At 37.9% G+C, this 19919-nt stretch overlaps 1 protein-coding gene across 1 annotated transcript in view; it reads left to right on the top strand.

Moving 5' to 3' along the window:
• The first annotated feature begins 1110 nt into the window (after nt 1-1110).
• The window catches only part of LRRC63 (leucine rich repeat containing 63), a 33021-nt gene continuing 14212 nt past the window's right edge, over nt 1111-19919 (top strand). The window contains exons 1-4 of the mRNA XM_010951606.2: nt 1111-1195; nt 8588-9271; nt 10060-10128; nt 12211-12368. Of these exons, the coding sequence (XP_010949908.2) occupies nt 1111-1195; nt 8588-9271; nt 10060-10128; nt 12211-12368 (996 nt within the window). The remainder of the gene's footprint in view (nt 1196-8587; nt 9272-10059; nt 10129-12210; nt 12369-19919) is intronic.

Genomic DNA, 19919 nt, shown 5'->3' with positions numbered 1-19919 from the left:
CCGCGCCTGCGCATCCCGCGGGCGGGACGGGTGTGTTGGCTTCGGGTTGCTAGGGCCTGTCTGCGTGGCTTCAGGCCGCACCTGGCCAGAGGGTGAGGGCGGCCTGAGTGTTTCCTTTCCGGATAGCATCCCGCGGGAAGACCCGCGACTTCCCTTCAGCTTCACCTTGCTGCCTATATTCCCAGGAAAAATAAATACAAGAGGAAAAGCCGATTGTTTTGAGAAGCAGCTGATTGCCCTATAGGATATCATAGGAGTCCAAAGTTTCCAAGCACTTTTTCCCATAATACGAAAGGAAAATGACCGGCATCAAGTGCGAAGCACACCTTGAACGCTTGTGCGCAGTTATCTTTGGGGGATTAAACGGCCCATTGGTACAGCTCCAGAACGTAGCCTTCTAGACTGTCAACGGAATAGTGATGTGCCCAGCACTTTGAGAATTAAGCGCATATTTCTGGTTCTATCTTCTGGCATCATTTCTAAACAGCATTAACTGGCACTGCGATCCTGTGAAATCTCATTAGATTGAAGACCATTTTATTTTTGGATTAAATAGTTATGGCCCAACTATAGTGGTTGAAATTTAAAATAAGTAATTATGACAGAAAGAAAACAACTTATTTGTGAATAGTTAGATATTGTGGTCCTTCAGAGGCCATGGAGGGACTTCCTCACCTTTTTGATCAAAAATTCTTTCCAAATTTATAATTTGGAAAATGTCAATTTCCAATTTTTCTTTAGAGAAAAAAATGATTGTCATTTCTATTTTGGGGGGAAATCAGTATTTACTAGCTGAAATTACACTGACAGATTGAACTTTTTGCTAACATGTGAAATTTTAGAATGATCTTGATATATGTATGTATTTTTAAATTGTGTATTAGTTATAAACCTGAATTTTATCCAGATTCTTTCTAGAAGTTTTAAGAAATTTCATTACCCTCTTTTTCTTTTATAGGAATTCTGCTTGGACTCAGTATTAGGGCAGAATGATTTTCATTAGGACATAGTCTGGATTCTAATAAATTATTTTTCAGCAACAATTCAAACATATTCAAAGACTTTCCAATTCTCAACCAACAGCTGTGAAAAACAGTGCTTATTATTAAAATGCAAAGCCACCCACAACTTCTTCGAAGACCTTTACCTCCCAAACTCCCTAAGCTGTCTTTATGTAAGAAGAAACCCCGCACAGGTATGTATATTAATCAGATATATTATTAACTTTATTTTCATAGAAGTTTCTCAACCTGCACAGCTCAGAATCATAATAAAGACACTGACTAATAACCAGCAACTTACAAATGTTTGTTGTAAGATAACATCCAATTCATTTCTACAAGTACAGTTTATCCTCATTGTTTGTGGCATCTGTAGGAGTGAATTTACCCAACTGCTAGAATCTATTTGTAACCCCCAAATCAGTACATTATACTATATTTTGTCTTTTTAAGTCAAAAATACATCACAGAGAACACTTTGAAGCATTATACAGAGCTCGAAAGAAGTGAGAAAATCACTCCTTTTATAATAGTGAAACTGTACAGGAAGAGGATGTCAATGGTAAATCTTGTTCATTCGTGGATGTGTGCAGGGCAGTGAGAACACACGCATTCCCAGCTGAGGTCAAAGAAGGCTACAGCTCTGCCTTCTTGTTTTAGCTCTCATATTGTAAACAACTGCCCCTTCCCCGGTCTAATCAGTGCCATGCTTCCTGAATTATGTACTTTTGTTGGTGATTTCACTGTCTAAAATAGCCCCCAAGCACAGTATTGAAGTGCTGTCTAGTGTTCATTAGCACAAGCAGGCTGTGATGTGTCTTATGGAGAAAAATTCATGTGTTAGATAAATGTATGTGTTAGAAAAATGCACCTTCCTTCAGGCATGCATTACAGTGTTGGCTGAGAGTTCAGTGTTAATGAATCAACAACACATATTAAATAAGGTATCTTTAAATAGAAACATATATAAAGCAAGGTTATGTATTGATTGGTTGCTGATAATGTTCAGACCAGAGGCTTGCAGGAACCTAACCCTGTATTTTTCCCAAGAAGCAATGGTTCACTGTTGGATAACTCAATGCTCACTGGGACTGTGGAACAGAGCTGCCGTGAATAAGCAAATAATGAGAATTGACTGTATTTATGAGCACATTGCTAAAACCTGGGGGTAGAGTAGTGAGCAGAACAGACACTGCCAGTCCTCTTTATTAGTTACCTTTTGGTGGGATCAAATAATCATATAACTGAATGTCAGATTACCCTGTGATAAGTGCTGTGAAGTAAAGATAAGCCACTTTTGTGATTATAACTTGATATAATACTCTTAATCCTCTATCTCTATATATGGTTATCTATTGACTCCTAACTTATAAACAGTGATAAAATTAGCATATTTCCTCTTCTTTCCCCTTTCAGTCTCCTCTACCATCTGATTTTAGTTGATTATATTAATTATTTTAGTGTCAACATTCATACTGTTAAAATATGCCTCATCTATAACTTGATTTACAAGGTTAAATTATTACCTTTTGATCCATTGCTATTCAAGATGTGTGAATCAACCTACTTATGCTACCTCCACTTTCTCTCCCACCTCCCTACCAACTTTTGTTATAGCATTTCTACATTTCTGTAATGTTCCACACTTTCACATTTCCAATGTGTTCTGTAATAGTAATAGTCACAGTTCTATAGATATACTGCTCACTACCAGTTCTTTTGTCATAGTGTTTACATTCATCTTTTGGTTGAAGTTTATCCTCTAGTACAGAGTTTCTCATTATTGCCATTTTGGGCTGGATAATTCTTTGGTGGGGGGAGCTCTCCTGCTTTTGGTACCTTTGAGATTCTATGACTTAACTCTTGTTAATCCTGTGTCTCCAAAGGCTCTTGGCAGAGTGTTCTGCTTATAGCAGATGTTCAAAATATTTATTGAGTAAATGAACTAACACTTAAAATGACTGAAGTACAATTTATAAAAATGAATATTCAAACACTGAAATCACACCTTGAAATAAATATCTATAATTCACATACAATGCTAAATGCTGTAGGGAATTAATGACACGACCGATCTTGTCCCACCCTGTCAGGACCTTTCAAGACCTTTAATGAAGCTCTAAAGATGAGATACACATACAGTAAAAACCTTAAATAACAGTACAAAGCAGCACAGAAATTATGTCCAATTAATAGTACAGACAGGAGTAGTTCATAAATGTGAGGAACTCTGGGGGCAGGAATGGGGTGTAAACTAAGACTTGAGGAAAAGTGAAATGAAAGATGTTTAATTATAGAGGAGACGTGTGTAGTTTTTGATGGTAGAGGAGACTATTGGAAACATAGAATTTTAACACACTAGAAAAAAAAAAAAAGAAAAATCATGGGGAAATGTTCACAACGTAGGGGAAGTATGAATGGAGAAGACAGAAGTCATCTTCATTGGGAAGGTTTCCCTAAGCACCTCTTCTCCCTCCACCCAGTCAGAGGCACTCCTTTATGCTCCCATGGTACCCCACCCTCACCCCCTACTGAGCATGTATCGTTCTCTGGTATAACTGTTTACCTGCCTAGTTTCTGCACTACATTGTGAGATCTTTGATGGTAATAAGGTTTGTGCTGTGTGATTGTACTCTCAGCTAGCAGATGGTAGGTGTTAAATGCTTGTTGAATTAATTAATGAGAACAGTAAGTTGGTTTCTCTGAAGAAAGATAAATATTGTATAAGGTTTAAGATACATAAATTGAGAAAGAGAGGAGCATTTGCCAAGACAGGAAAGATACATTGCCTGAGTGGTGGGAATGGAGAAATGACAGAGTGTTTTCATTGGAGCCAAGGGAAGAGTGAATTTTCATGGAGAACAGAGTGGGTTAAAATATCAAATGCTAAAAAGAGGTCAAATAAAGATAAATAATGATGTATATCCATTGGATTTAGTAATAAGATGTCAATAATAACTTTGTGATGGGTTTTGATAGTAGTAGAAGTGGCAAATTCCAGGTCATAATGTTCTGAAAAGTAAACGAGAGAATTCCAGTTTCAGGTTCAAAACGTAAGGAGATTAAAAGTAATCACTCCCATCCTCACAAGAAAAAAATGAACAAACTGATAATCAGTGAGTTTCTTAGACCCATCAGAGAATCAGGTCACAGAGCAAATCACCATCCTGAAATCTGGAGAGACAGACAAATAGAGAGACTCACAGCGATCAGCTTATTAGGATCAGAAGATGTTCAAGCCAGTAACTGGTAGGAACACGTAAGTGCTAATTTTGACAAATTACTGGAGGTTGAGTGTGGACTAGTTCTGAGAGTTAAAAACTCCTGAGATCCTAGTCTTTGGCTGGGGCCTCTATGCTGCCATGGGTTTTACCTCAAAGAATCCCACAAGGTTCTCATGAGGATCAGAGAAAAAAATTTTCCTGTTTCCTCCAGGAAGGACAAAGTAACCTTTTTTTTTTTTTTTTTTTAACACTCCCAGAGTATTCTCCATTACAAATACCTGCCCTGTAAGGGAAACTAGGTTCCAGAGCCTTGCCTGACCTGAGGGAAGGGCAAATTAGATAACGCTAACCCCCAGGAGCCTGACTTCTGTAAGGGGAGGAAAAGACTAAGAAACACTTCTGAAAGCCACAGCCCAGGGACTTCGGTACACTAAAAAACTCAGATTTAAACATAAGAATATAGAATGATTCCTTTCTCCAGTACCTTTCCACCATATCAGCAGGGCTCCAATATAGTAACAGTGGATTACACCTGAGAGAGCTGTAAGATGCAGAATTTAAGAAGGAATTTGTAGGGAAGCCCAAAGGCAACAAAGGAGGAAAAAAACAAAACAAAACAAGGAAACTCAAGTCTCTGACACCACAGCCACAGTTATCTCAGTTCCTATTACCTGATACATCAGTCCCAGCTTTCAATTAAAAAAAATTTACAAAGCAGGCTTAAAGGCTAGGAGAAACATGGTTGAAGAGAAAAAGCAAGCACCAGAACCATACTGAGATATTGCACAGATTCTGGCATTATCAGACAGCCAATTGAAAATATCTATGATTGTTATATTAAGAGTCTTGATTGAAACAGTGGATAATATGCAATAGCAGGTGAGTAGTGTACACAGAGATATGGGAACTGTAAGGAAAAATCAAAAGGAAATGCCAGAAATTTAAAAAAAACTAATAAAAATGTAAAATGCCTTTGATGGGCTCATCAGTAGCCAGGATATGACTGAGGAAAGGGTCTGTGAGCTTGAAGATAGGTCTACTGAAAATTCTCAAACTAAAGTGCAAAGAATAAAAAGAGTAGTAACAAAAGAACGGGATAACCAAGGCCTGTGGGAAAATTACAGAAGGTGTAACATACATGCAAGGGGGAATACTAGAGGGGATGAAAGGGTGAAGACAGCCGAAGGACTACTCAAAGTAATAATGGCTGAGAATTTTCTAAAATTAACGACAGATCAAAAAAACCACAGATCATCCAGGGAGCTCAGGCAACACCTACTGGAATAAATTAAAAAAAACAAACACACTTTGGTGCATTATATTCAAACTGCAGAAAACTAAAACCTTTGTTTTTAAACAAAGAGAAATTCCTGAAAGAAGCCAAAGGAAAGGGAGAAAAAGTATCTACCTGTAGTGGAAAAAAGATAAGAATTACATTGAATTTCTTATCAGAAACCATGCAAAGCAAGAAAAGAGTAGAGTGAAATATTTAAAGTGTTGAAAGGGGAAAAAAAAAATAAAGCTCACTAAACTAGATTCTGTATGCAGTGAAACGGGCCAGAAACTCAGATCTACTTAGAAGAAGAGTGTCAGAGAAGGAATAAGTGATCCTATTTGGTCTAACGGAGAACTGTTTGTTCTAAGCAATAATAGCAACGATGTAGCAGGTGATTATAGCACAGGGACAAATGGAATGAATGACAGTGATGCTCTATGCAGTGGGAGGGAAGAATGGGGAATACTATGTTAAAAGATGCTTGCCATACCTAGTAAGTGGTGGAGTGTTAACTGAAAGTAGACTTAGATTCGCTGTAAATATAGATTACAAACTCTAGGGCAATCACTTTTAAAACATTTTTACAAGTCTAACTGGTATGCTAAGAGAGGAACGAAACTGAGAAACTGAAGGAGAGAAACTGAATAGTAAAATTCTCAATTAAAACCAGAAAAGACAGAAAAAGAAGGGAAGGTTTTGAAAAAGAAGCAAAACAACTGCAATGAATAGAAAAGTTTCCAAATGTGGCAGATGTTAAGCCAACAATGTCAGTAATTTATTAAAATGTGAATGGTCTAAGTGTACCAGTTAAATGACAGAAACTGTCAGAGTAGATAAAACACAAGCGCTAACCATATATTGTCTGCAAGAAACTTGCTTTAAATATAAAAACACAGAAAGACTGAATGTAAAAGGATAGAGAAGTATACCATACTAACACTAATCAAAAGGAAGCTGGAGGAGCTGTGTTAACTGGGTTGTTTTCTTATTGTTGAGTTTAAGAGCTCTTTATTTTGGATGCAAGTCCTTTATCAGATGTGTGTTTTGCAAATATTTTCTCCCAGTGCATGGCTTGTCTTTTTATCCTTTTAACAATGTCTCTCATAGAGTACAAGTTTTAAATTTTAAGTCCAACTGAACCAATTTTTTCTTTCATGGATTGTTGTTTTGGTGTTAAACCCAGCATCACCTAGATTTTGCTCATGTTATCTTTTTTTTTTTTTTAATATAGGAGAGAAAATAAAATTGAAGATAGTAGTAGTAACCCTTTTATTGAATGAGCTGGCTTTGATTAGTTCCTTATAAGGAAGGAAGCATTAAACTCACGTGGCACACATAGCTCTCCCAAGGCTCTTCCAGTCACGCTCATCCATTAGCCTCATCTCCTTTTTAGATATTAAACAGCTAGTCCAACCTAAATCAGTGCTTTCATCTCGCATGCAATTAAACCTTGCCCTTTCTCCCAGCTCAGGCGAGGTCTGCTCATTTTTAGACAAGCCAAGGGAAACAGGGGCCTGATAAGTTCTCCCTCCTTGTTCTTTTACTTCTCTTCCCTAAGTCAGAGTTTCTGGTATCTTCGTAGGTGGGGCTCGGAGTGGGGAAGAGTTAAGGAGTTCAGAGTGAAGGTGAGAGTCAGTCATCAGCTTCTGCACCCCACTGAAATGCCCGCAGATAGAGGTCCAGTAGTTGTAAGGATGCTCTCGCCTCGCCACAGCTGTGCCACAGCACTGGGGGGGGGGGGCAATCCATTTTTGCTATCACATAGGTTTATGGAGGGGAGGGGAATGCCGGTGGGAACGGTGAGATGTTCTCTTCTCCTTGTGGCTACACTCCTGTTCTCTAGAGATGGGTCTCTAAGAGTGGGACTCTCACTTGGCTTGAGGTGGGGGTCAACCCTCCTCCTGCACCCACTGTGAGGAGGGGAGGGTCAGGGAAACACACAGCACTCCAATGGCTGGATTCTCTCTCAACGCAGATCGTCCTCTAGCCACCTCTCCTATACAGACAATGGGTGAGAGTTGGATTTGCTTTGACCATCTCTTTGCAAATCTTGCCTTAATGAATCTATTATTTCCTCACTAGAATGTTGACGTCCTCACCATTTATTGTACTCAACGGAGACAACACACGAAAATGTCACGGAACATTCTGAGACCCAGGAAAGAGAAGGCAACCCTTGATGTAGTGCCGCTCCCCACGCCCCCCAACTCCCCGCGCTCACAGACTGCTGTTGAACAGAACTGCTGGGGCAATTTTATCTTTTCTAGGCTTCTCTTTTTAGCAGGCCCTTGGCGTTTCCACCCTGTGCGGGCACATTTTTTTTTTAAAGGCACGTTTGTATAAATAGCTAAATGGCAGCCAGCACACTGTGAATATTAGACTGCTGGGTTCAGAGTCGTAGTTGAGCATCCTTCATCCAGAGCAGCTGAGTGAAATGTGCTTCTATAGCCATAACCAGTGTTTCTTTACATAAATGTGACACCTGTTCTCATGAAAAAGACTTCTTTACAACAATAATAAATGTTTAAGAAAAAAAAATAATGCAGGCACAGTGCATTTTCTGGACCTAAGAGAGAAAGGAACACTTACTATTGTAACATGAATGAACCTGTGGTTCCTTGTAGCCTGTATCAGAATGTTATCATGTTCAAAAGACACCTGGGTCTGATATCTAGCATTGAAAAGAAACGTAAATCTTTGCTCAAAGAAGTTTCAAATGAGAAAGAGATAATGGTAAATGATAAATAGGCAAAACTTCATCGAGTCATTTTTGCCCTTCCACATGGCGAGAGTATTAGCAGCAACCACTCAAAAGTCTCCCTTTATGTCCTGCTCTTCTCCGCCAATTCCGTTCTTGCAACCCAATTTAGCCTTTTTAGTTCTCCAGCTGATCGCTCAAACTTTATCCCAGTCGGCTCAACAAACGTCCTGATAGCTGAGAAAGTATACACAGAAACATTTTTAGAACCGGAGAGAGGACAGGTGGATAAAGGAAAGCTATGAATGCTAAGACATTAATAGTTTTGCTTCTGACACCTTGATAAGTATAATCTAATTGTGCTTTATTTTTTCTTTTTCTGGTTTAGTCAAAGCTGCTGAAACAAAGCCACCACGTGCACGGTTTGTTCAAGATAAAACCATTTTAACTGAAAGAGAGAAAACTCGTTTTCCTGATGTTGTTTCAGGAAATCAATCACAACCCCCTGTCAATATCCAAAATCTCCATCTTGATCATCATGTACGAGAAAGAGTGACTACTCTTTCAACACTCAAGAAAACTTCTAAGAACGTCTATTGGCACATTCCAGAGACTGCTACTGGTTCCATATTTTTCCCAATGTGTCCTTCAGCTTCAAGTCGAGTTTTTGGGAAACAAATAAGCAAGATAGAAAGTTCAAGGAAACCAGAAGAGCCATCAAAAATAAAAAATACTTACGCCGATAATATTTTTAAAGACATTATGATTGTCTCCTCAGAGTTCCCCAGACGTCCCTGTGCCCCTTCTTCAACGCCTACTCCCAAACTCAAGGAAGTTCACGCTGAGCATCTACTTTTATGCAAGAGCACTACCTACAGTTTTAAGCAGCCCCTGTTGCGTCTAAGTGCGGCAATCCCTGTCCCAAGGACTACACCTGTTAAAGCAGAAGGACAGTGGTTTCACTGTTTACAACAAAAGCAGGCAGCAACACTAACTATTAGTGATTTTCCAGGTCCCGTTTTCATACCGTTACCAATTTTACCCAGGAAACCTCTAAGACAGTCTGTGATAGGTAAGTCCAGTCTCAACATGGTCGGTAATGATGAGGTCAAGTAGAGCGAAGGGGAGAGAGGGCGTGCAAGCGTATGGTGGCTCCCCCGTTGGGTTTGCAGGATGGGCTGCTGGGATCACTTTTTGCCTGTACATTTACTACATGGGACAGAATGCAGTAACAGAAATCCTGACCCTGCAGGTCTGCCAAGGACAGACTGGGCACCCCACCCAGACTGGGCATCACCAGATGGTGGTGATGGGAACCAGACAAAGTAGTTCAAAGGATCAGAAAAGCTAATACAAAGGAGCAGTATGAATGAACAGTCATTCATAAGGTGGTCCACATGAACTCTAGATGGAGAATGCCAAGGCTGATGGGCGCCTTCATGAGCACATTTCCATGGATAATCTCAATTCACTAAAAGATGAACAATTATAATGAACTCATAGCACCTTCAATATGAATTTTCACATGTATCTAAACATCCCGTTTTTAGACTCACAGACGTAGAAAACAAACTTATGGTTGCCAAAGGGGAAAGGGGGTGGGGAGGGATAAATTAGGAGTTTGGGATTAACATATATAAAATAGATAACCAACAAGGGCCTACTATATAGCACAGGGACTCTATCCCATATCTTGTGATAACCTATAATGGAACAGAATCTGAAAAAGAGTAGATTTACATATATATATATGCACGTATGTGTGACTGAATCACTTTGTTGTACACCTGAAACTAACACAACATTGTAAATCAATCATACTTCAATTAAAAAAAAATCCTATTTTAAATTTTTTTCTAGAAACTCGTGTAGCACAACATGAACGTAAAGAAAGTATCCCGAAGCAAAGCATGCTAAGCCTACCTGAAGGTAAGTGCTAGGTTTATATCATTCTTTTAAAAACTGTATGTATGATTATCTCTCCACAAAAGTATTTGTGATTTTGTATCTTTGTATATGTGTGTGTGAGATTCACATTTACGGCCCTCCTCATTTTCAGTTCCTTAAGCTGTTTACTCAGAAACAATTTTTAAAGTGTTGACTCTAAACCCAACTTTGTACTGATGCTGGGAACATAAAAGCTCAAGTCTTATTCGGGTGGGGAAGATAGACATGCAATAATGAGAGTTAACTGCATGCCATGTGACCTAGCAGAAACAAATGAAAAATCAGCTTTAAAGAAAGATTACATCATCCTAGACCTCACATTATTTCTATGAACAATTTCACAAATACAGTGTGTAGTAAACAATTCACTGTTATCAGACACACAAATAAACAAAATAAATGAAAACCAGCAGAAATGGTAAGCAGTAGAAACATACCCACAGGAGTTCCAGGTATTAGAATGATCAGATACAGATTTTTAAATAACCTACTGACTTTTTTTTTTTTTTTAAATAGAGGTACTGGGGATTGAACCCGGGACCTCCTGCATGCTAAGCACCCACTCTACTACCGAGCCACACCCTCCTCACCCCCACTGACTTTTGATTCTGTCCAAGACTGAGTATCTTGTATTAGACAAACCCTCCTACCGAAATCAAGTATTAAAGCTGCGCCAAATACAGAAAATAGCCATTGAAGGTACTGGAGAGTAACCACTGCAAGCATGACTTGAGTGGCTGCAATCCTTGAAAGAAGCTGAATTAGCTGTACATTGATCTTGGCTTTTGCCTGAGGGCACTTGTGGCGCTGGAGAATAGAGCACAGGTGGAAAGCAACAGTATGACTGGGTTAAGGAGGCAGCGGTCAGACTTCAGTGCTGACAATACTGCTGGGATTTGAGGGGTAGTATCTCCGAGAGGAGAGAACTGAATTCAGATATCCACATAAAGACTCCCTGACGGGTGCTGGCTGATTCCTAAGCTGTGCATGTGTAGGACAGTACTCTAAAAAACACGGCAGGAAACATCTGCTGAGATGCTAAGGAACCGAGCATCGATTTTGACAGTCGCACAGGAGACAGTTACTGGACTTCAAGTTCTGCCAAAGTGAAAGGTCTTGATACAGACACTGGACCTTCAGCTGAAGACCCGGAGGACCCATGCCTTGAGAATAAGGATGATGTTCTAGGAGAAGGGAGAAAACTAAAAGAGATTATCCCTAACAAAGCTCCAAACCAACCCTTGTTAAATCAAAGTGATACTTACAGCCTAGTTGAAGGAAATCTAACACGTTATTAGAGACAGTATTATGGAGATCTTTCAAATTATTGACATTATAAAAGATCTTGTGGCAAGTCGTGCAGCAAGAATGGCTGGGGATGTAAAATATAATTCAAAATATTTTCCTGCCACATCTGGGTGTATACTTGAATAGACCTTTTTTTTTTTTTTTTTTTTTTTTTTTTTTTGGACCAGGCCATTTTTGATGAAAGGTAAAACTGAAAAGGGTCATAATAAAGTAAACGTAGGTGGTCTCTGTTTGGCTACTCTTGAGTCGTTTGGATTTTTTCCCTTTCTTGTGTGAGATCTTTAAACTGAGGGAGGAACTGAATTACATAAGGTATTTAAATCATGCATCAAGGTGATATTAAGGAAGAAAGCAAAGTTGTTCCTTGGGAGGTGATCTATATCTGAGTTAATGCTTATAGGATGTCCTTTATTAGTTCTGTGAAGCAAGAAGTTGTTTCTGTAATTCACAATAAAATTTAAAAAGATATTTTTACATATAGTACAAAAAGACGGAGATTGGTGGAACCCAAGTTATCCAGGTAGAAATCTACCAGCTTATTGTTTTCTTTCTGAAAGACAACTGTGCTAGCTAATATTAAAAAAAAAAAAGGTTGGCAAAGAACCAACTGAGATTGGGTGGGTGAAGTTTATGGGGACTCTCTCTCAAAGGATGTGTTCAGGTAACTTATTTATGAAGACTCACTGTTAACATAAATAACTTTTAACTTTCACTCTAAGTGATGACACATTGAAGTCTCCCGTTTTGTTTATTTAGGTATCAAGTCAAAAAAGATAGAAACAACAGTGACACATACTATACAAGGTGAAGGCTTTAAGACTGTTGTGGCAACACGATATGAAACGATAACAGCCATGGCCAACCTGGCCACAGTAAACTGTCAGATATATGGGAGAAATGCGCTTAATCTTAAGGTAAGCTACATCTTTTTAATGGCAGCTTCCTGTTGTATTATCAGTTGCTTTTGCCTTCAGTTTCCTAATTTGGGTTAGTTTCCACAGGATTGCAGGAGTGACATCAAGAGGTGATGGTGGGGGAGATGGAATTGTATTGTAACAAAAGTTGTGTGTGCTAATGAAGTTAACTTGGTATCAACCCAAACTAGATGGTTTTAAATTTAGGATGCCAATGGGAATCTTCATGGTAACCACTCCTAAGAAACTGTCTTAAAAATATACACAAAAGGGAATGAGAAAGGAATCAATATGACATTACAAAAAATTAAACACCAAGGAGGCAGTAGTGGAGTAAACAAGGAATAACAACAACAAAAAACCACTCTGGAAAAGGCAAAACTATGGTGACAGTAAATATATCAGTGGTTGCAACAGATTTTGGAGGAAAGGAGGGAAGGATGAATAGAAGGAGCACAGGGGATTTTTAGGGCAGTGAAATTATTCTGCATGATACTGTCATAATGGATACATTTCATTATACATTTGTCAAAACCCACAGAATATACAACACAAAGTCTGAACTCAATATAAATTATGGATTTAGGTTGATAATGATGTGCTGATGTTAGTCCATGGATGATAACAAGTATACTGGTGGGTGAGATGATGTTGAGAGATGCTGAGGGAATGTGTGGGGAAGGGACATGTGAAGAAGAAAGATCTCAAATCAATAATCTAGCTTTACAACTTAAGGAACTTGAATAAAAGAACAAACTACACCCAAAATTAGAAGAAAGAAGGAAATAATAAAGATTAGAACAGAGATACATGAAATAGAGGATAGAAAAGCAATAGGGAGGATCAACGAAAACACAATTGACCTTTGTCTAGACTAAGAAAAAAGAGAGAAGGTACAATAAAATCAGAAATGAAAATGGAAACATTACTTTTGGCTTCACAGAATTAAGGGGGATTATAAGAGAATACTATGAACAATTGTATGCCTGCAAATTAAATATCCTAGATGAAATGAAATGTTTTCTAGAAAAAACACAAATTACCAAAACTGACTAAACAACAAATAGAAATTTGAGCAGACTTGTAAAAAGTAAATAATGAAAACCTCCCAACAAAGAAAAGTCCAGGACCAGAGGGCTTCATGGGTAAATTTCACTAAACGTTTAAAGAAAAATGAACACCTATACTCAAAATCTTCCAGAAAATAAAAGAGGAAGGAACACCTCTAATAGTATCCCAAACCCAACTCCACTGTTGGCAGGGTGGGAATCCCACACTACCAAACAATTCTCGGACACCAACTGGGTGTCCTACAACTCAACTCAATTCTGACACTGTCTACCCAGAGATAACATCAGATTCCACAGGTAAAGTGCTCACTCCCATAAGACTGCCCTCCACTCCAGATGCCAATCACAAGCCCAGGTTGTTACCAGTGATTCTGACCAATCAGCTACAGATTGGAGGTTCCAACCATCCACTCCAATTCAGGATGCCAATCGCGGGTCCAGGTTGTTACCTATACTTCTGACCAACTGGCTATAATACAGAAATTCCCATGACCCCTTCCTTGGGTTTGATTAATTTATTAGAGTGACTCACAGAACTCAGGAAACCTACTTACTTACTTGACTACTAGTTTATTACAAAGGATATTAAAGGATATGAACCAACAGCCAGATAGATGAAGAAATACCTAGGGCACAGTATGAGAAAAAGGTGCGGAGATTCCATGCCCTCTCCAGGTGCTACACTCTCCAAATTCCCACATGTTCACCAACCTGGAAGCTCTCCAAACCTTGTCCTTTTGGTTTTTATGGAGGCTTCATTAATAGGTATAACTGATTAAATCATCGGTCATTGGTAATTGAACTCAGTCTTCAACCCCTTCCCTTCTTTAGAGGTGGGAGGATCGAAAGTTCCAGGCTTCTGATCACACAGCTGGTTCTTCTGTCACCCAGCACCCATTCTTAGGAGTTTGTCAAAAGTCACTTCTTAAACATAAATCCAGCTGTGGTGGAGAGGGGCTTATTATGAACAACTATTTCACTTCTGGAACTGAAGACAGGAGCCCAAGTATTACAACAAAAGATGCTCCCACTGCTTTTATTGTTCAGGAAATTCCAAGGGTTTTGGGAGCTGGTAGCCAAGAACTATGGATGAAATCCAAATATATATGAGAAATATACATTGGTCATTCAGATGACCAAATATATTTAGTTATAAATTAAAGTAGCACAACTTATAATACATTTTGTGCCTTAAGTGTAACCCAGATACCCAAAGAAGGTGAAGACACCACAAGAAAACTACAGATCAATATCCCTTAATTAATTAATAAAATAACTAAATTCATGGTATAATTGACTAAGAAAAAAAGAAACTCTGAATGCCAAATTCAAAATTTAAAAGGAGGAAATCACCACATTTCCTATCGACATTAAAACAGCAAATAATGAAATAATAAGAACAATATTTTCCCAATAAATGCAGTGACTTTGGTGAAATGGAAAAATTTTTTTGAAATACACAACTTGCTGAAACAGGCACAAGAACTAGAACATCAGAATAGTCTTGCACCTGTGAAAAACCTAACTTGATATTCTAATTAAATTGTGAGAATTTAATTTCTTCACACAAAGAAAGCTCCTGGCACATAGGAATTCACTGGTGATTCTATCAAACACTGAAGGAAGAAATAATACCAATTTACACTAACTGCTTCAGAAAGTAGAGAGGGAACAACATCTGCTAACTCATTTTATGATGCCTGTATAACTCTCATACTAAAGCCAGACAAGGACATTACAGGAAAGGAAAATAATAGACCAATATTGTTCATAAATGTAAGTGTAAAAAACGTCAATGAAATATTAGGAAATCAAATCCAGCAATATCAAAAATTAAAAATGAAGAACAATGTATCATGACCAAATAAAGCTTTCCCAAGAAATTCAAAGTTGTTTTAGTATTTAAAAATCAATGTTTATCCTCAACAATATCATCTTAATAGATGTAAAACTTAAAAAATTCAATACCCATTTAAGATTTTAAAAACAAACAAATGTCTAAGTAAACTAGGGTTAAAAGAAACCTTTCATAATCAAATAAAGGAAGTATAGGAAAATCTGAAACCAACATCATATATAATCAATAAGGATTGAATACTTTCTCCCTAAGATTGAGAACAAGGTAAGAAATATTTGTCATTCACTTTTATTCTACATTGTAATGAGGGTTCCAGCCACTTAAATAAGGAAAGGAAGAAAAAAGCATAAAGATTAAAAAGAAGTAAAATCATATTTATGAGCAGAAAACATGACTATGTAGGTAGAAAAGCTTAAAAAAATCCCCCCCCCCCCGAAAAAAATCACACTAACAAGTAATTTTAGCATGGTTGCTGGAAACAGTCAGTATTTTAAAAATTGACACAGGAGTGTTACCAGGGGACAAAGTCATAGAAGACATCTAGAATTCTGCCTTTCACATAAATTAACAAACAAATAAACAGACAAGGGAGAAGACTTCAATAGTCCTTCATAAAGGATGGTCTACTAACGGCCAGTAAGAACATGAAAACATTCTCAACATCATTGTTCATCACAGATGACAAAACCACAGCACGCTCACTGGAACGACTAAAATTAAAAACACAGACAACATTCCCTTATTTGTCTTTTCAAAGAACCAATTTTTTGATTTGCCAATTCTTTCCATTCTATGTTTTTATTTTATTCATTTTGTTATTGTTACCTTTCTACTTTTGGAGGCGTTCATAGCTGTTCTTTTACTAACGTTTTTATGTGAACATGGACATCACTGATTTTCAGCCTTTTTCTTGTTTATGTATTTAAGGCTATACGTTTTCCTATGATCACGATTTTAACTCTATCCCCCAAGCTTTTAAATGTCATCTTTATAAAATATTTTAATTTTGAAATGATTTAAATTTACAGAAGAGTTGCAAGAAAAGTACAAAGAAAATCGGCAGATACTCTTCTTCATTACCTCCGAATACTTCAGTGCATACTCCCCGCAAGCAAGGACACTCTCCTGCAAAACCACAGAGCAGCCCTCAAAATCAGGAAACTAATTTTGATTCATTACTCCATCCAATCAACAGACCCCATTCACATTTTGCTAATTTACCCGGTAATGTTCATTGTAACAAAAGGATGCAATCCAGGGTCACGTGTTGTATACAGTTGTTTTAGATTCTTTCAAGCTGGTGTGTTTCCAGCTTTCTTTGACTTTCATGACTTTGAAACTTTTGAAGATTACAGGCCAGTTATTTTGTAAAATGTCCATTCGTGTGGGTTTATCTTATAATTCCTCATGATTAGATATAGGTCATTCACCTTTTGGCATTAATATTTCAAAAAGATTTTTCTCATTTGATCTTACCATGTGCGTGATTTCAGTTTATTACATTACTAATCGTGATCACTCTGATTACTTGTTTAATGTGGTATCTTCAGGGCTTCTCCACTATTATTCTTTTCCCCTTTGTATTTAATAAGTGTATTGTGGTACTTTGAAACTATACAAATAATCTTATTTCTCATCAAATTTTTATCTATTTATTTATTTACATCACTATTTTATTTGATACTTGAGCATAATATTTATAGCATTATTTATTTTTATTCTCAAGCTGCCCTAGATTTTATTAGTAAAAGTCCATTCAAGTTGGTTTCTGTGTCCTTTTGACATACCCCATCATTCTTTCAGACTTATTCTCCACTCTCTCTGCCCCAGCCCTGAAACCTGCCGTTTCTCCAAGGATCCCTGTTATTTTTAGTGGGTAAGCCAAGATCTGGGCTAGGTGTGCTTGCTGATATTGGGGTATCATCGACTCTTTCAGTGGGTAAGCACTGAAAGCACTTTCAGTGCACCAGCGCGCACACACTCACACACACACACACACACACACTGAAACCTGTGAATTCACATCAATATATCCAATTCTAATTTAATGCTACAAGGATTATTCCAATTCTCTCCCTTGTTAAATTTGTAACTCCCTTCTCCAACAGTCGGAAATTTGGTCTCCATTAACCTTAATATGTTTACTTATTCAACCAATAACCATATATAACCAACTTTTTTTTTTTTTTTGCTGTCATCCCCTCACGCATGTGTACTCGGCTCCTCCCCTTGCTTGGGATCTGAGACCCTGTACTAGATTGACGTCCTCCTCATGTTATTTGGTTTCTGTCACCCTACACTGGAGTGTTCTCTTGTGTGGATGTCTTCCTTGCCCACTCAGGCTATGAATGATTATGTTGAGCTGACCCTGCCCTGCCCACATAGATGTCTTTAGTTTTGGCTTATTTTAAGATTTCCTCTTTTCCTCTGAATTTAAGCAGTCTTACTATGATGTGCTTAGGAGTAGTTTTTAAATTACTTATCTTCCTAAGGTTTATAGCACTTCTCGAATCTATGGCTTTATATCTCTCATTAGTTCTGGCAAGATGTTTGTCAGTATCTCTTCAGACATTGCCCTCCCCCTTCCTGCATGTTCTCTTCTTATCAGAATCCGTCTACATGTATCTTAGACCTTTTCATGCTGTCCCATGTATCTCTTACTCTCTTTCCCATATTTTCTATCCCTTTTACTCTCTCTGCTTTATTCTGAGTATTTTCTTCTCACCTATATTCTAGTTTAATCATTCTCTTTTCAACTTTGTGAAATCTGCTGTTAAACCCTTTATCAAACCCTTAATTTAGGTTATTTTATAATCTAATTTTTTATTTAAATATTTTTATTCCTTAAACTTTTACTTTAAATTCTTTATCTTATAATTCAATTTATTGAGCCTATTAATCACAGTTAACTTTTTTTTTAAACACATCTGATGTATCCAAAATCTGGATTCTCCAAGGGCCTATTTCCATAGTCCATCATTTCTCTTGATTTTTGTCCAATTATTGTCTTTTTGCATGTCCTTTTATTTTTGATTGTATGATAGGTGTTTGTAGATATAATTTGAGACCCTAGATGATGTTATCACCTTCCAGAAAAACTTATTGTTGCTTCTGGCAGGCAAAGAGGACTTAATCCAATCAGAATGAGCAGGTTTAGTGCTGGGCTTCAATTTTTGTAGAGCTTTTCTTTTAACCTTTTCTCCTAAGGCTGCATCTCATACCAAGTCTGAAGCCCCTCCTCTTTGGTAAGCCCTGAATCCCAATTTTTGTCTCCCTAACACTATGAGACTGGCTGTGGTCCTACACAGCCTCTCTGCCACAGCTGTGAATTAGGCAAGTGACGTCAGGAGAAAAATAGTGTTGAGTGTTGTGTTTATCACCCTGAGAGTCCCATCTTTCTGGAATTTTTGCTTGTTAAGTCCTAGCTACCTGGGTAATTCCCCAAGCCTTTGTTGTGTTTGTTTCCTCTTTTGGTTTTAGTGGGAGGGTTGGTTTGAAACAAGGCTGTTGATAATTAGGAGAAGTGAGAAAATCAGATTATTTGGTTTTGAAGTGAATTACTTTAAATCAAATGTTGGCAAGGTTTTCTGTAAAGGGCTAGATAGTAAAATTTTAGGCTTTGAGGGCTACATGGTCTCTGTCACAACTACTCAACTCTGATGTGTAGGGCAAAGGCAGCCACAGACAATACGTAAACTTATGGGCATGGCTGTGTCCCAATAAAACTTTATTTAGAGAAACACGTGGTAGATTATAGTTCACTGATCTCTGCTTTAAATGGAGGAATATAGCTTTTAAAGAGTTGACTGGAGCTAATCAAGAGAAAAACTTATTTCCACAGCCATCAATATTATTTAAAAAACTGTTTGACTCTAGAGTAGATTCCTGAGCACTGTGGGTGTGATGTAAAAGAATTAAACGTCATCATTCTTAATCTATCTCATAGGCTTTTTAAAGAAACAGATTTTATATGAATAAGAATTTACACAAAACAAACACACCGAGTAATATAATACAGACTCAGTGCATAAATGCTTAAAGGTTGCTAGAGCAATTCAAGGGATTGAGAAAACCTCTGCACTCTTAGTGTTGTTTAGTTCTTCACATCCCTTTCACGATAACCACAGCAAACAGATTTTATAATGGGATGGTGAAAGAGAGACCCAGGGTACCCATGCTGGGAAGCCTCATGCGCTTCCTGGGAGCCAGGAAGGTCCCTGGGATTCCATGACAATGTGAAGGTCCCAGATAATCACTCACTCAGCCAATATTCATTAATAACCTGCTGTGTACCAGTGGTAAACTATGTATCTCATAATGTACCAGAGCACAAAACAGAAAAAATACCTATTTCATGGAGCTTATACTTTAGTGGGATGTGATCACATATACACACAGACATTTCTACACAGTCTGTTCTGTGGTGATAGGGCTATGAAGATAAATAAAGCAAGTGGAGGGGACAGAGGGCTATTGATGGGGCACTGGTTTGAGAGGTTACTCTTTATGACAGGTTGTTCAGGGGAGTTTTCTCTATTTGGATGACTTAGGAGCAGACAGCTGCCTATTAGCAGGATGTGAATGAAGTGAGAAGATAATTCATGAAACAGATGGGGGAAGGCA

This window comes from Camelus bactrianus, chromosome 14 (assembly GCF_048773025.1).
Source record: "Camelus bactrianus isolate YW-2024 breed Bactrian camel chromosome 14, ASM4877302v1, whole genome shotgun sequence".
NCBI lineage: Eukaryota > Metazoa > Chordata > Mammalia > Artiodactyla > Camelidae > Camelus > Camelus bactrianus.
Note: the sequence above shows the minus strand (reverse complement) of the source record. Positions and strands in the feature narration are given on the sequence as shown.